The following is a 15,882-nucleotide window of genomic DNA, read 5'->3' as shown; positions in this document are numbered from 1 at the left end:
GAGAGCATACTCAGGGGAAACCAGACAAGCCGAGTGTATGTTCAGGCCTTGGCAGTGATCTTGGGACAGAAAGTACAAATTGAAACTGTCACATAAGGAACCAGGGGAGAGCAGTCCAGGACCAGGGCATTAATAGGCCTGGGGTGTTCAGTGCACCATCTTGTTCCAGTCCCAGTCTCATGATGTATGGAGGTGGGGTTGGTTTAAAGATGCTCAGTTATCTGTGGGACTTGAAGCAAATCCATTAAACTCAAGGAGTTTCTGACTGATAAAGTGGTGTTTGGACCAGACAACTTCCAACTTTTCATCCAGCTCTAACGTGCTGTTTCTTTGGTTCGTTTTATTGCTTGGATAGCATTTAGTGTTTACATTTTTAACTTGCATTTTTATATTTTGGAATCTTTTCCTAGCTGTGTCAGAGTATAGCTCTGATACCCACGTATCCATGATATAAGCTAATCATGCTAAATTAACTTTTGCAGTAATTGGGTGTTGACAGTTGTTTGGTTAAGAACTTCAAAGTATATTCAGTCCATATTGTCCAAAACCATATGAAAATTCTCAAAGCAGGAAATGAATGTCTTATCATAAAACTACAAATATGTCAATGCTTGGTTCCTTATTTAAAAACTGTTTTTAAATTGCTCCTCTAGGAGACATAAAGAAGCAGTTCCCACTCTAGGAGGTCTCAGACAGTGGTGGCAAAGAGTAAGCCCCCCAGAGATGACTTCCCAAGGTCACATCCCAGGTCTGCCACTTGGTAGCCCTTGACTCAGGGTACACCACATAACTTCTCTGACAATTATTATCCTATTTTTAAAATGAGGATAACCCTTAGAGAGACATTACACAGATGAAATAAGATGTACATTTAAAGCTCTCAGTTCAAGTGCTGGCACATGGGCCTCCTTTATCACTGTGAGTTCTGCTGAAAGTGAGGCATTTAGAAATGGTATTTTGAGGCAAAGGATTTTTTTTTTATTATCCTTTGTCAGCTTCACTTTGGAGTCACTGGAATTTCAACGGTTATACAAGTGGTGGCTGCCAAAGAGTTGACGTTTTATTTTCAGTAGCATCTTTCCCTAGTTGGCATACGTTTTACGTCCTTGGTTTGGTTTATTTAATTTCTAGATTTAAGTAGGGGGATATGGGCAATAACAGGTACCATCCTCAGCTAGAAGCTAGCGATCGCCTTTTCTCTGAGCGAGAATAGGGAGCTGCCAGTTAGTAGCCGAGGTGAAGGGGACACTAAGGAATGGAAGTCATCCCTGCTCTTAGGGATTTAATGATCTACTTGGAGAGAGAGTGTATCCGGGACATGCAGAGCACACAGATTTCCTTTGGGTATTGTGGTAATCCATTAGGTTAATTGTCTGTTTTTACTAGACCCCATTACTCATAACATAGTATTAGGCTGGTGCTTTCAAATCCCCACACATACCTACGTAGGAAATCCTCCTCTTGCCAGTGTGAAGCTGGGCTGTTTACCTTGCTGACAGCTTTAGTCGGCTGCATTTCGAGATCATTTTTGCAGGGCTTTGTTGAAAGGCTGCTACATCTGCCCGAATCCTGTCTGCCCTGAATGCTAATTACGAACACCTTCTTGGCAGGCCTTGCTTCTCGGGCCTCTAGGGATCCTGGCTCAATTTGCCAGGACATCTAGATAAAGATCTCTGGAGTCAGTCTGTGAAAGGAAGGTGAGGAAAATGCTGGTAGAGGCTGTCTTTGTCTGGAACGATGGCCTTTTCGCCACAACCACGAGAACGTTCTCCACGGTGATGCAGATGAGAATTTAGGCAGTGGAGTGGGAGCAGCAGGGCCAGTTTTGTGATTCTGGGGTGTGTATTTGTTCTCTGACTCCATGTCTGGAGACCCTTTGCTTCCTCACTACCTGGCCCTCTCCCTGCTGACCCCCAGCCCTGAGCCCTGAGCGAGCGCTGTATTACTCTGTCACAGGGTCCCACTGGTAAGGTACGTCTCACGAATGCATTTTCTCTCTCTTCCTGCAGGGGAGTTGCTGAGTCAGCCCAGACCCGAAGGAGTGGCAGAGATCATTTGCCCTAAGAACGGCAGCGAGCGAGTGAATGTTGCCTTGGTTTACCCACCAACACCGACTGTGATCAGCCCCTGTTCTAAGTGAGTGTCACACACGGTAGCCCCTGCCTCTCACTCCCAATCCTGCCTCAGGAGTGGTGATAACAAAAAGCGAAGTTAAATTAAGTACCTTCCAGCAAACCTTGAACACTCTCCCAGGGCATACCTAGATATCTAGGGGACCACGGACACCATGATTTATGTAGCAAACTAGGAATTATTTTTTTCTTGTTTATGATTTTTTTTTTTTTTTTTTGCTTTGCTGGTAAAAGAGCATTTAACAGCCTTATTGAGCTATCGGTCATTCACATACAATACAGTTCATGCATTTAAAGTATGTAATTAATTGGGTTTTAGCATATTTGTAGGTATCTGCCTCCAAAAAGAGCATTTTTTTAATGGATAGTGAGAACAATGAGGGCCCATTAAGTAAGAAAAGCCTAAAGAAAATCTGTAGTGGATTATTTTTCTCCATAGGTCTCTGATTCTCAGGCCTTAATAATCAGTAGCTGTGCAGATCGCTTCCCCTAAATGGACTTAAACACAGAAAATGTACATGCCTGAACTAACTTTTGGATATAGTGTTAGCTTAGCATTATACATCTAACTCATCCTGGGTTGGGTTTTTTTTCTTTTTGTAGTATTAAGAACCAAATAGGCCACTGCTGAACTGAGATGAAATACCTTTTCACCACAAATCTTGAAAAGTAGAGGCCACAGTTTTCTTGGAGCAGATCCTGTTATCTGGGTGATAGGGGCGACATGACGCAGACAGCAAAGTATTCAGGGAGCAGACTTCCATTTTTTTTCCTACTTGACCACATAGAATTTTTTTCCATATATATATATATATATGGAAAAATATATTTTTCTATATTTTTATATTTTATATATAAATATATATAATTTTTATTTTCTATATTTTTATATTTTATATATATATTATATAAATGCTTTTATATATATGTGTATATATATAAACATTTTATAGGGAGTTTCTGAAGTTTGCATTTGAAAATGGTGACTCGTCCTCCTCATCTTGAGACACTTGCCATGAGGCTGCATTGCAGAAAGTCTTGTGCAGGAGGAGCTCCTGCCTCTATCCTGAAGTGTCCATTTTCCTGACTTTGGTGTGTCATCTGCAGGGCGAGGGATTCAGTGGGTGCTCATTCCTTAGCCACTGCAGAAGTGTGCTGCTCCATTCCTCAAACCGGATGACTCATTAGAACATCCTTACTTCATCTTTGCTGGAACATATCTCTGAATGCCCAAGGGAGAGTCTTATGCACCGCTGCATATTCAGAATGCTGTTTTAGCAAACCTGCACATGGTCTAATTCATCACTAATATGACCGTAAGACATTGTGAAATCTCAAAGCACTTCTTAGGATTAGATAGTAACTTCATATTAACCAGAGCATCCTCTGTCCCAAACACAGCACAGGACAGAAATGTTACTGTTTTTTGGTGTCCATTGGTCTCTTTTTTCAGGTACACGTAGGGAAAGGATAAGGGGATTTACAGAAGTGGCAGGCAATGACGTGGAGAGAAACAATTTGCAATATGCTTTGCATTGGGGTAGATTTTCCTGAGCCAGCACAGATGTTAACCTCTTATTTTGCCATGCCATTTAAGAGGTGAGATAGAGGTAGAGGTTAAAATATCCATTTGCACAAGAAACCACTGTGGCACCGAGCCAGCTTTATCAGTGTTTTCCCATGGGCTTCTCTCTGTACTGCCACAGAAAGACATTTATACCAGCCTGGAAAAAAATGCTATCAGCCCCTCTGTCACAGTTTATTATACCTCAATGAATAAGCAGCTTGAAGGTCTTGGGTAATCAAAGCCACGTAGCCTCAAACATCTAGATGCTGGAGAGAATACCTTTAGGGATTGAACTATTTTTGACCTAGCTGTGAATAGTTTTATTTTTAAAATGGATTGTGTTTTTTTTTTAAGTCTCATACAATGGACAGCAGGTCTGGAGTGTAGTCTTAATTCTAAATGAGAGAATATCCATGAAAACAAACATACGTGCAGGCCAGCCCTGCCTGGTAGAGGTCTGATTTATATGCTGATGACAGGGTATTGAAAGTAAGGAGATTTGGGGGACTGATGAGGAAAACTGTCACAGTGGGTGGTTATCATGTTGTCACAGCTTGGATCTGACTCTGACAGTTAGGCTAGCAGGTGCCAGCAGGCAGGAGGAATTGGGAGGCTGGGCTATTATTGCACTGGCTTCTCAACTCCAACCAAGTTATCTTCAGCAAGTCATGGTAAAGTGATCTTTTACTTCTCTATCACCCCATAAAAGGCAGGGTAGATGGTGGAGATGAGTCTTTCTTAATCAGAGATATATATATATCAGGATTTCCAGGGGGACCAGGCAGGCACTGGTCTGGAAATGGTAGTCCACCTGCTGATTGTAATGTATGTATGCTGGACTTCCTGAACTCTGGGGTCCCCTCCAGGACTCTAAAAGTGGACTCCCTCGCCATTGGGCTTTATCTTTGGCTATAGAGCCTCACTCCAGTCAGTAACCAGTTGTCAGCACCAAGTCAAAGCTAATCCATGCTACATGGATCAGTATTTTATTGCACAAATCAAGAAAGGATTGAGGATCACAGGAGCGCTCTTAATAATTATGTCAGGACAACAGACATCAGCCTGAAAACTCTTCCAGGCCTAACAGAATAATCACCCTCTATTCCTATGTCATTGATCTAGATCTCATGGTGTTTTTTGAAAAAGACAATCCAAATTCCTTAACTCCTCTCATTTACAGGTCAAATCAGAGACTTGTCATTTAACTTTAAGCCTGCCTCTGACCGTGTATAAAATAATGGTGCTGCCATATCCTTTATAAAGAAAAACCACCAACAACTGTTACTTGATTGGATCTTCCTTATAAATCTCAAGCTTTTCTATTTCTCATTTAAAATTTTTCTGTGTTTTATTTCCCTATGGGGAGACACAGAGAATAATAGTAGTGATTTTTTTTTAAATTTTTATTTATTTATGATAGTCACAGAGAGAGAGAGAGAGAGAGAGAGGCAGAGACATAGGCAGAGGGAGAAGCAGGCTCCATGCACCGGAGCCTGATGTGGGATTCGATCCCGGGTCTCCAGGATTGCGCCCTGGGCCAAAGGCAGGCGCCAAACCGCTGCGCCACCCAGGGATCCCTTTTTTTTTTTTTTTTTTAAAGAAGATGATTTACTTTGATCATTTGTTTTGGTGATTGGCGATTAGGGTCACCACCAGCTTTCCATTGGGAAGTGGTTAGAGGTCACATGAATGAGATGCCTCACCTCTGTCTCACCCTCTAGGAGGATACTGAGGAGCTGAGTGGCTTTTTGTTCTCTTTGCTGACTACCAGATAGAAATGTGAGTCATTCCATACTTGGGTTCTCCTGGGCTGATTTTCAAGGACATTTGCTTTTGAGATGAGATGAAAATTCACCTAGTAGCACATCTGCTAGATAGCTCCAAAAAATTCTGACCTCCTTAAGGATACACATTCTGTTTGGTACATTTTAAAAATAATTCAGTGATTTCTTTATGACATATTTATTATGTGGTCCATAGCCATCACCACTATCTAATTCTAGAACATTTTCACCTCTCTTAAAGGAAACGTGTGCCCGTTTGCAGCTACTTAACATCTAATACAACACCTAGTTCCATGCAGTCAAGAAATTTTTTTGTGTCCCTTTCAGGAATGGCTTTGCCGCCTGGTTGCACTGGTATGAAGCAGATTTGTGAGTTTCAAAGAAATTCTTATAAAGTGTTCTTCTTGGCTATGAAGCAGATTTGTGAGTTTCAAAGAAACTCTTATAAAGTGCTCTTCTTGACCTAATTCCGTCTAAAGGCAGTGAATTGCTTGTACCCACTGCCAGCCCACCATTTATTGGACAGTGAAGGTAAGGGAAGGAAGATCAGCCTCCTTCAGACCTTTTTGTCTTTTTTTTTTTTTTTTTTTTTTAGTATAGGTACCAATTTTTTAAAACATAAACTTTATTTTATAGAGCCATTTTAGATTCACAACAAAATTAAGCAGAAGGTACAGAGATGCCCCCTGACCCCCTAGCCCCCACACACCGCAGCTCCCCCACATTGACAGCTGTCACCAGAGTGGTGCATATGAAACACTTGATGAGGACACACTGACACATCGTCGTCACTCAGAGGCCACAGTTTACTTCACACTCCATGTGCTTGTGTATCCTCCATTATAGTATCAAAACCAATTTTTGGGGCACCGGGTGGCTCAGTTAAGCATCTGCCTTTGGCTTAGGTCATCATCTCGGGGTCCTGGGATCGAGACCCACAGCAGGCTCTTCACTCAGCAGGGAGTCTGCTTCTCCCTCTCCCTCTGTGATCTGTCTCGCTCCTGCTCCCTCTCAGATAAATGAATAAAATCTTAAAAAAAAATAAATAAATAAACACCAATATTTCCATTGCCCTAAAAGTCCTCTGTGCTCCATCTGTTCATTCCTCCCTTCCTCCTTAACCCTGGCAACCACTGATCTTTTTTTTTCCAGCTTTAGTGACATATCATTGACAAATAAAATTGTAAGATATTTACAATGTTCATCATGGTGACTTGATACACAATACATTGTGAAAGGGTTCCCGCCATCCAGTAATTAATCACCCCATCCAACATCTCACATACTCATCCTTCAGAAATTCTGAATGGTCAGCCTAACTGAAGTCTCGACATCAAAGGGATACTGAGTCTTGGACATTACAAATCATTAAGAGGCAAAACTATACTTTCAATGGGGAAAGTAAAGAAAGTAGATTCATTTTAACTTTTTTTTTTTACACTTTTAGTTGTGAAATCCTGTCTTTATCCTGCTGCTCTGCATGTTGAGACACTTAAAATTCCAGTTCAGTAGGGAAGCGTGAACCTCTTTAGACGAATGGCAGCTCACTGGTTGCTCTGTATTCTTAGGTATCCTATAGAACGTTCCTCTCTCTCATTTCCAAAGAGGAGTAGACCAACCCCACTTCTACCAAGTAATGTATAGACTCAGTAAAGAGAAACTGCCAGATGACCCAATTTATCTACTTATTTTCATTTAAGAGACAGAATCCAGTAGGTTAGCATATAAAAATGTTTTACCTAAAGGCATACTGAAATGCAATCCACATTCTTCCATGTGGTTTCTTAATGGACTGACCCTTAAACATACAGGAAATGGGACTCTATCATTTTTATTTCTTGACAACTGCCATTTCTCTGGTGGTGGTACGATGTGTGTCTACGCTCCATGTGGAGTGGCCGACCTGACGACGGAGGTAAATCCAGATTGGGGCAGTTCGTGTGTTACAGATTTGGAAAACATGAGCTGGTTTGAAAATTGTTGAGCTAATAAGCTTTCTGCTTTTCCAGAAAGTACGACTAAGGATGAAAGGCAGGGCCGAGACACTGCCTTTCAGAACTACCTTTTAAACTTGGGTTATTGCATAAATACCGTAGTGTCCCCAGTCAAGCAAGACCCCAGTAAATTCAGTTCCGTACTGTTTATCAGTAGTCCCAAAGATAGAATGATTACTTCCATAGGAATTTTGGCAGTTACATTGTTATGACAGAAGGATATTTAAGACCAATTGAAATTGCCTTTTATAAAAAGTAGTATGAAGAATCTTTATCCTTTATCTCATCAGATAAACAGGGAAAATATGTTTAACTGCACTTGACATTTTCTTTCTTTCTTTCTCTTTCTTTTTCTTTCTTTTTTTAATTTTTAAAAAAAATTTTTAATGAAAGCAATGGAGCAACACGAATCTGGCTTTACAACGATGAAGGATCTTTCACTGACCACGGAGCTGTAGAACATGAAGGGTGGGGATGGTATTTCAGGAGAAAAGGAGCTCAATGTGGAGGTGGCCTGTGGAGGGTATCACAGTGATTTGCTTTGTTTTTGGAAGGAGTGAGACAGCTCATTGCCTCACTACCTTCACAGGCCAGGAGAAATAGTGTCTCTTGGATTATTTAGTGCCCCGCCAGCCACACTGATACTAGAATTTGTTCCCTCTCTGCTTAGGTATCTCCATACTTTCTTGGAAAATTAAGTGGAAAAGATAGTGCTTCTTCCCCTTATGTCATCATTTTTTACTGTATCCAATCTGTGACTTTAGGAGCACCATTTATTAAGGGTAAGTCTCTGGGAAGCAGAGAGGGTTTCTTAAATAGATAAGGGCTTCCTGAAGACCCAAAAGTTTAGGGGAAAATAAGGGTGGGGTGGGGTTTGGGATGAAGAGATCCTACACAGCAGTGCATTTCAAGTGTGTGAATCCTTTGCTTATCCAGAAGCCTTTGGGAAATTAGAATAAGGAAACTGCTTGATTCTTTTGCCTAAACTTACTGTGATATTATCACATGTATTAGTCATCTTTGTTCCTTGCTGGAAAAAAGTCATTTAAAAAAATATATTATGCACGGACATCCCATTAGGAAAATCTCGAATGGAGCAACACAACAAATTGCTTTTAAAGGTAGTGTTCACATTTATTTTCTCAAGGCAGTTCGGGCTCTGGAGTTAAACTACCTGAGTTCGAATCTTTGCGATTTGTTGGTGCTGTGACTATAGAACTGTGTCCGATGCAGATTCCAGAAAACGGTTGTCCCCGTGGGGTGGTTGTGAGCATTTAGAGAGATCATTGCAAGGGGAGCAGTTGACATGATTCTTTACATGGAGTACACAGCGCTCAATAAACTTCGGCTGCTCTTTTCTCTACCAAGAATGTTAGTGGTGTACGCTGTGGGTGGCATATCAAGGTAATCCTAAAAAACAAAATTCCACAATACACATCTGGATCCTAGAATGAAACAGGCTCACTAACTTGCCTCGGAGCATTTAGTTTATTAACTGAGGTGCCTGCCCAAGGAAGGTCAACATGTGTGCTGGAGGGACGCCTGGGTGGCTCAGTGGTTGAGCGTCTGCCTTCAGCCCAGGATGTGATCCTGGATACCTGGGATCAAGTCTCGCATCAGGCTCACTGTATGGAGCCTGCTTCTCCTCTGCCTGTGTCTCTGCCTCTGTGTCTCTCAAGAATAAATAAATAAAATCTTAAAAAAAAAAAAAAAGTGCTGGATAGGTAGGAAAGAATGTTGGCCCACCCTCTCCTTCACCCAGTGAGGATCTGTGTGTAAGGCCACCTGCAGTGTCCTAACTGCATCTTCATGGGAGAAAGAGGAGATGAGTGGTATTGTTTCTTTCCTATCATGATCACAAATGCCTGTGGTGTGGTGCCCCTCAGAGCAGAGCCCCCTCACTCATTTGCTCCTAACAGCCCCATGGGGCACACAGGGCAGGGAGCTCTGGGCTCCAGACCAAGCTACGTGCTGATAATCGCAGTTACTGAGCGGCACAGCACAGCCTAAAACTCACATCGTGGCTCCCAGATCCCGTGCTGTTTTCACACCAAGTTCTTACTTACATGCTTGTTTTAAAATGCAGGGGAATAATAGAGTGTTGCAGGTATGGTAAGGCCAACAGACCAGGAAACGAGTGCCATTGAATAGATAGTTTATGACGGACTGTGCCCAAGAGGAGGGTGGGTGTCAGGCCATGGATGGGGGGCTCCTGGGGAATTGCTGGGTGGGGCATGAGGCAGAGGGGCAGGAACTGGGCAGAAGCCTGTACTGTGTTCTCCAAGGGAAGGTGCTAGCCGGGCTGAGCCAGCATGAGTAGTTTCAGCAGGCTGTGGGACGGAGGGCAGACCCTGGGTGTCTGGCAGGTGACCCTGGAGTGAGGAGGGCGGAGAGCCAGTGGCCTGCTCTGTCAGAGCCTGATAGAGGGAGTGGCTGGGGTGTATGGGGCGTTGGTCTTATTGAGAAGTGCACTCACATTAGAGCTGTTGACTATCTCCGGGAACTGGCCATTGTGGGGAGGACAGGCCCTCTAGGGCCAGCAAGGGCCCAGACGTCAAGCACCAGCCTAGGCCTCTGAATACCTTGAAGAGTCATGCTGTGTCCCAGGAAGAGCAGGTTCAGTACCCCGAGAGGATTCTGGGTCTGGGCCCTCACTCTGACCTCTCCTTCAGCTCCAGAATTCTCTACCTGGCGTCCCACTGCAACTCCCTGGGATGTCCATAGGCTTCATAGGTGTGAGTTGCTGTCTTTCCCCTCAGTGCTCAGCCTCGGTCTGTGCTTCCCGCCTCAGGGAGTGGCCGTGCCATGTACCCACTGGCCAGACCAGGAGTCGGCCAGCCGTCACGCTTCCCTCTCCTTCCTCCACCCCTGCAGCCTTCCACTGACACCTGTTCTCCCACTTTTGCAGTGTGCCTTGACATGGGCACATTTGTTCAGACATCTTTCTCCTCGGCCTGTGCTGTCATCTAGATGCGCCTGTCCCTACCAAGATACCTGTGATTGAGTCTCAGCTGGCCTCCGTCTCTCTAATCTTTTTTTCCCTTCAAACCAATATTATCTTTTAATGACGGACCCTGCCATTTCTCTCTCTAAAAGCCTGTTGGTGCTTCCTGGTGATTATAGGCTTAAGTTCAAACCCCTGGGCATGAATCACAGACCCCAGGCACCCTGCTGACATGTGTGACCCACCCTGACTTTGGGGGAGGTCAACCATACTGCAGGCCTGGCTGGCTCTCAGCCCATGGCTACCTGTGCCCCCTCCACACACACACACACACACACACACACACACACACACACACACACACATCTGGTGAAGACCCATTGTCCCTACGGCCAAGGTCATGTGTCAGCTCCTCTGAGACGCCATCTGCAACCCTTCTACCTGTAAGCATTCATTGCTTCACTCCTTATATTCCGCTGTGACGATAACAGTCTCGCAGTGTCCTGGCTATTTCACCTGTGACTTTTTCATCACATCTTATTCACTATTCCTGCAGCAGGGCTTAGCTAAGGATTTGCCCTCCACCAGGCATCGCGCCAGGTGCTGAGGCTGCAGAAATAGCCAGACAGACCCTGCCCTCACGAATCTAATAGTCTCTTTGGGGAGAATGGGAATCAGAGACATAACCAGACAAACTCGTGAGTGTCTAATTACAATGAAAATATGATCCCTGCCACAGTGAGTGTATCAGCAAAGTCCCCTGAGAAGAAAGAACTCTACCAAGAAGGATCTGGAAAAGTGCGAGGAAGTAGCATTTGAGGTAGACCTTCTGGGATGGAGAAGCAGTGTGAGGTGAGGAACGTTGGTGATCTGATGGCTCTTTCCTTCCCTAAGAGCCTATACACACAAAGTGGTACCAATGTGGAAATATACTCAAAGTGGTTTCCCTTTTCCCTCTGGGTGCTCTCGCTTAGACATTCTCGCGTTTCTGTCTTACGTGTGGCTCAGGGGACAGCCAGCCAGATACGACTGCCTGCATTTCCGAAAGCTTGTTAGATTCACTGAGAAAAACATTTGCACGGCGCCTCCCCCTCCCAAGCCCAGAGCTCAAACCGCCAGAGGTAACTGCTTGGTGGAGGCAGGAGTTTTCACACTGCCATCCTCTCTACAGTTAGAGTTATTATACTATTACTTGAATTTGAGGCACTTTTCAAGACTTTCTCTACTGGGCAGTTTACTAGAGTAATAGGCCTGCAAAAAGCCCTCCTGGCTGAGTGCCAGAGAAACAGGAAACTCTCCTAGGGCCCCCAACGTCCCAACCCCGCTCTGAGCTGTCAAGCGTGCTTTGGAGTCAAATAACCCTCGTTAAAGGCTGGCCCTGTTGCCCACTGATGTGTACCCACAGGGAAGTTCCTTAACCTCTTGGAACCTTAATTTCCTTCTTGGTGAATGCCGAGTAGGATGGAGCTTACTTCATGGGTGCGTGACGCATTGAGGATTAATCAAATAATGCACTGCAGTGAGTGGTGTGATTCCTGGGGTGTAGTAAATAGTCAGTACCTGGAAGGTACATGTTTTTGGTCATGTAACTAAAATACTCTCCATAAAATCAAGTGGCACCGAGAGAGATGGAGGGGGGAGGATATGCATGTCATCATAGGAAAGCCCGTATAAGGGAGGGGGACCTTTGACATTTACCCCCTAACCATTTGTCTGAATCGGATGCCACCCTGTTTAATTCAATGACGATGCAAGAGTTTCTTCATTTTCTATTGATCTAATACCAGTTTTTAGTTTGACCATCTTGCCTCTAACACTTTAAGGGAAATCATGCCTTTTAGGCCAGATCAACATCCTAAACTCAAAGTTCTCACTTTTCAGTATAGAGTGCTACTCCTGGGGGGTTATTCAGCGTGTGTGTGTGTGTGTGTGTCCCCATGGATGTTTCTTGAAAGGACCCAGGGCTATGGGTAGAGTTTGGGGTTCCTGATTACATATCTAATTCAGCTATGAAATGACAATGGATTAGGTGAGTTTTACTGATTACTGTAGTTCCTCTCTTTGTCTGCACGTCACGTCACAAACAGAAGTATTTGACCAGCTTTCCAGTGAAAAGACACTTTCCTCTGTAGGCTTATTAGTTGCCCGACATTTACATTGTTTTTTTATAAGGAGTTCCAGAAGTAGAACTTAAAATCTGCCAAAAAAAAAAAAAAAAAACAGTTCCTATGATCACTTCCAGGTCTTATAGTTGAGAATATCGTTCTCTGTCCCCTTTTGTCATTTCTCTGCTTTCTTCTCGTCCACCCATATAGGAAGAACGTTGGTGAAAAGCACAGAAACCAATGACTTCTATGGCTATGGAATTTCCGTGGAGAAAAGAGAGCATCAGAACTCACCTGGATCATCTTTCATACCTGGGAAACCCTCCACACTCCCACGCGTGTTCCGTGAACTTGAGTGAATAGATGTTCAGGGTGCTTGCAGAGGAGAGAGCACACCTGGCGCATAGATGAAGTGGGGAGGGGCAGGGGGACGAAGGGAGAGAACATGGAGCAAATGTTTTACAACCTGAACCTCAGAACTGTGATCCTCCAAGGAGAGCGCTACTTGAAGAAAAGAAAAAAAAGTCGAATGGCTTCTCAGGGATTTTGTTTTCTGTGCACATAAAAGCCATAGTTCAGTACAGGTGGCCGTGTTTTGAGCACTCAGATTTCAGTTCTGTTAAATGTGAAAGAGGGATCGACTGACCGTTCATTGCTGTTCCGTAACTAGTGTAAAATATGTATATGTTTATCTTTATTTTTATAATATGCAAATACATTTAAATTTATACAGTTTGATGCTTCTAGCGTTAGTTAACACTGGGTGCAATATTCTGCATGAGAACTGTGCCAAGATGGGGCTGATTTCTTATTTTAGCGTAAGACCTTTTTCATTCTTTATTCGTTAATCCTTCTGAGATTAAAAAAAAATCTCTCTGCCCGTGGATTAAGTGTTGCGGTCATAGAGGTTGCCGATAATCAGCAAGAACCTTCAACGTGCATATCAGGCAGTGTGTCCTCTCTATCTTTTAAATAATGGTCCCAGCCTGTAAGCCCGTTTGTTGGGCAGGCTGGTGGGATTCCTGTTTTGCTTTGCCCGCACATCTGCGCATGCCAGGTGGAACCTTCCCTCTCCGGCCTGGGATTCGCCTGGGCTGCGTGTTGACAGCAAGTTGTCCCTGAGCAATGTGGTGACGGAAGCCTGGTGTTAGGATGCTTCAGGGGAAGGGGACAGAAGAGTCAACAAACGAGTCCATGGAAAACCTGAGTCTTTCATAGCTTAAGATAATCAGGAGTCGGTTGTGAATGGTGCAAAGAGCTTTGCTAATGAGTACTTTTTTCTCCCTGCTACAACAACAGTCTGTGAAATTTAGCAGAGCCCTTTGCAAGCCCTCCACATCTGGCTGTCAGACCTTAAGATAGTGAGTTGCCTAACTGGAGAGCACAATCCCACATTGGTTATTTATAAATATAGAGCCTCTGACTGGATGGTCTACTGGCAAGAACTAGTAACACCATTGTTTTTCAATCTCCACAAAGTAAAACGTGCAAAGCAAAGCAAATTGCTCTCTCATCTACTTGGAATTGGGGCCAAACGGTATCTGCTGCTGCAGTAGTAACACGTTCTTTGGAGGATGTAAAGGACTCTGTTTGCAGCTGCCTCCCTGTGTGTTGACGGGAAAATGTGTAAAACACACTGTTTCTCGCCAGTGTAAGGCATGAAAAGTGAGTCAGCCGGTAGTATTCTTTTACTTCTTTTATAAAGTATTGACTCTTGCAATGCCAGTATACAAAGTCTCAATGTATTTTTAAAAGGAATGACAAACTAGCAAGCGGCTGCATTGTGAAAAATCCTAATTTTTGTAGATTTTTGTAGATTTTTCTGCCCCAGGAGTCGACTTCACTAACTCCAGAATCTCAGTTAAACAAATGTGATTTCTCATGGTCATAAAATCAAATGGGATCAGACTATTTCTGCATTTTTGGATACTTGAATATGGACACCTCAGTTTTGAAATTTCATTTCCTTTTAGAACACAGTCACAAGATCACCGGCTTAATCCTTTTGTCACAGTTCTTGTGTGAGTGTGTGCGCGTGTGCGTGTGTGCGTGTAAGCCGAATGGTAACATTTCATTGCTTTATGGACCATTGAATTGTTGGGCATAGGAGTTTTGTAATTGGCACGAGACGGTTCTCAAACTGTCAAATTAACTGACTTTGACTAGTCTTTTGCAAGGACTCTTAAGGATGTGACTTTGGGCTAACTCCCCAGGGGACCATATTAAATGGAAAAAAAAAGAAAAAAAATGCTCCTTTGGGTGACATACCCTGCAAAATGTTTGTTATTACTATGAACACAAATGCCCACATTCTTAATATCTGCTATTTTTTGACAAGTGATGTTTTGTGCTGTCATCTGAACCCTAGAGAAGCAGTTAAGAAGAAATTTCAGTGTCACATGTGTTTTGGCAAAAAGGTCATCATGATTGAGGGTCATGTGACCAGAAGAAGCTCCAGAAAAGCTCGAGCCCTTGCTTCAGGGTGGAGGGAGGGTTGGAGATACAGAAAATACTCTGCTCCACAGGAAATTTCAGTGTCTATGCAGACAGTTCCATACCTGGGAAGGGAGACTCAGCCGGCAGAGGCCGACAGGCAGTTCACTAAAGCACAAGGGGAGTCTTTTCAGACCAAGTTGTCCCTTGCCTCCCAAACAAACGCCCTTCGAGTTTGTTATGGTTTCTATTCCTGCATCTTGTGGTATCAAAACCACTTCCTGGAATTGTAAAAGTGCTGCCAGAATAAATGTTTTTTTTCCCTCTTCCGAGAAAAAAAAATGACAGTGCTCATATTTGACATTTGTGCATTGGACTCTTTTGAATGAATAAAAAGGAAAGGGTTTGGTATAATTCCTGCTGGGGCGTGTGTGTGTGTTCTTTGTCATGCCACACTTTGTAAATTGTGATTGTGGTCTCCCCTTTGTCTTTACTGGGCAGAAATTTTAAAAAAATCAAAAAAATTCAATAAAAATACAAAGAAATGGTTAAGCAATTTATACTTGCAGAGTTTAGTTATTTTTGTTTCTTGGTTTCTTTAGTTTCAGGTATAAGAATAACTTTTATATATATATTTTAAAGATTTTATTTATTCATGAGAGGCACAGAGAGAGACATAGAGGAGGAGCAGGCTCCCTGCAGGGACCCCGACGCAGGGACCCCGGGATCACCACCTGAGCTGAAGGCTGCCGCTCCACTGCTGAGCCACCCAGGCACCCCTGACTTTTACATTCCTAAGTCACTTTTGAGCTGCAGGAGATGGACGGTGGCTGCACTGTTTGGGGAAAGTCTTCATTTTGAAAATGATGAAAACCCTGCTTCTTCTCAGACCAGAGATTCAGTGCCCGACTAGCGGCTCTCTC

General features: G+C 43.5%; 1 protein-coding gene across 4 annotated transcripts in view; it reads left to right on the top strand.

Annotated features, from left to right (window-relative positions):
* The window catches only part of MFHAS1 (multifunctional ROCO family signaling regulator 1), a 97,272-nt gene extending 81,753 nt beyond the window's left edge, over nucleotides 1-15,519 (top strand). For 2 of the 4 annotated variants that reach the window (XR_012007565.1, XR_012007567.1), the window contains 3 exons: nucleotides 2,010-2,136; nucleotides 8,148-8,259; nucleotides 12,737-15,519. Coding sequence is in view for 1 of the 4 variants with exons in the window: in XM_072776229.1 (XP_072632330.1) it covers nucleotides 2,010-2,136; nucleotides 12,737-12,770 (161 nt within the window). In the remaining 3 variants the exon portion in view is untranslated. The remainder of the gene's footprint in view (nucleotides 1-2,009; nucleotides 2,137-8,147; nucleotides 8,260-12,736) is intronic. The other 2 variants (XR_012007566.1, XM_072776229.1) reach the window with 1 other exon arrangement.
* Nucleotides 15,520-15,882: the final 363 nt, after the last annotated feature.

Source organism: Canis lupus, chromosome 15, assembly GCF_048164855.1.
Source record: "Canis lupus baileyi chromosome 15, mCanLup2.hap1, whole genome shotgun sequence".
NCBI classification, from domain to species: Eukaryota; Metazoa; Chordata; class Mammalia; order Carnivora; family Canidae; genus Canis; species Canis lupus.
This window is presented reverse-complemented; position numbering and strand designations above follow the sequence as displayed.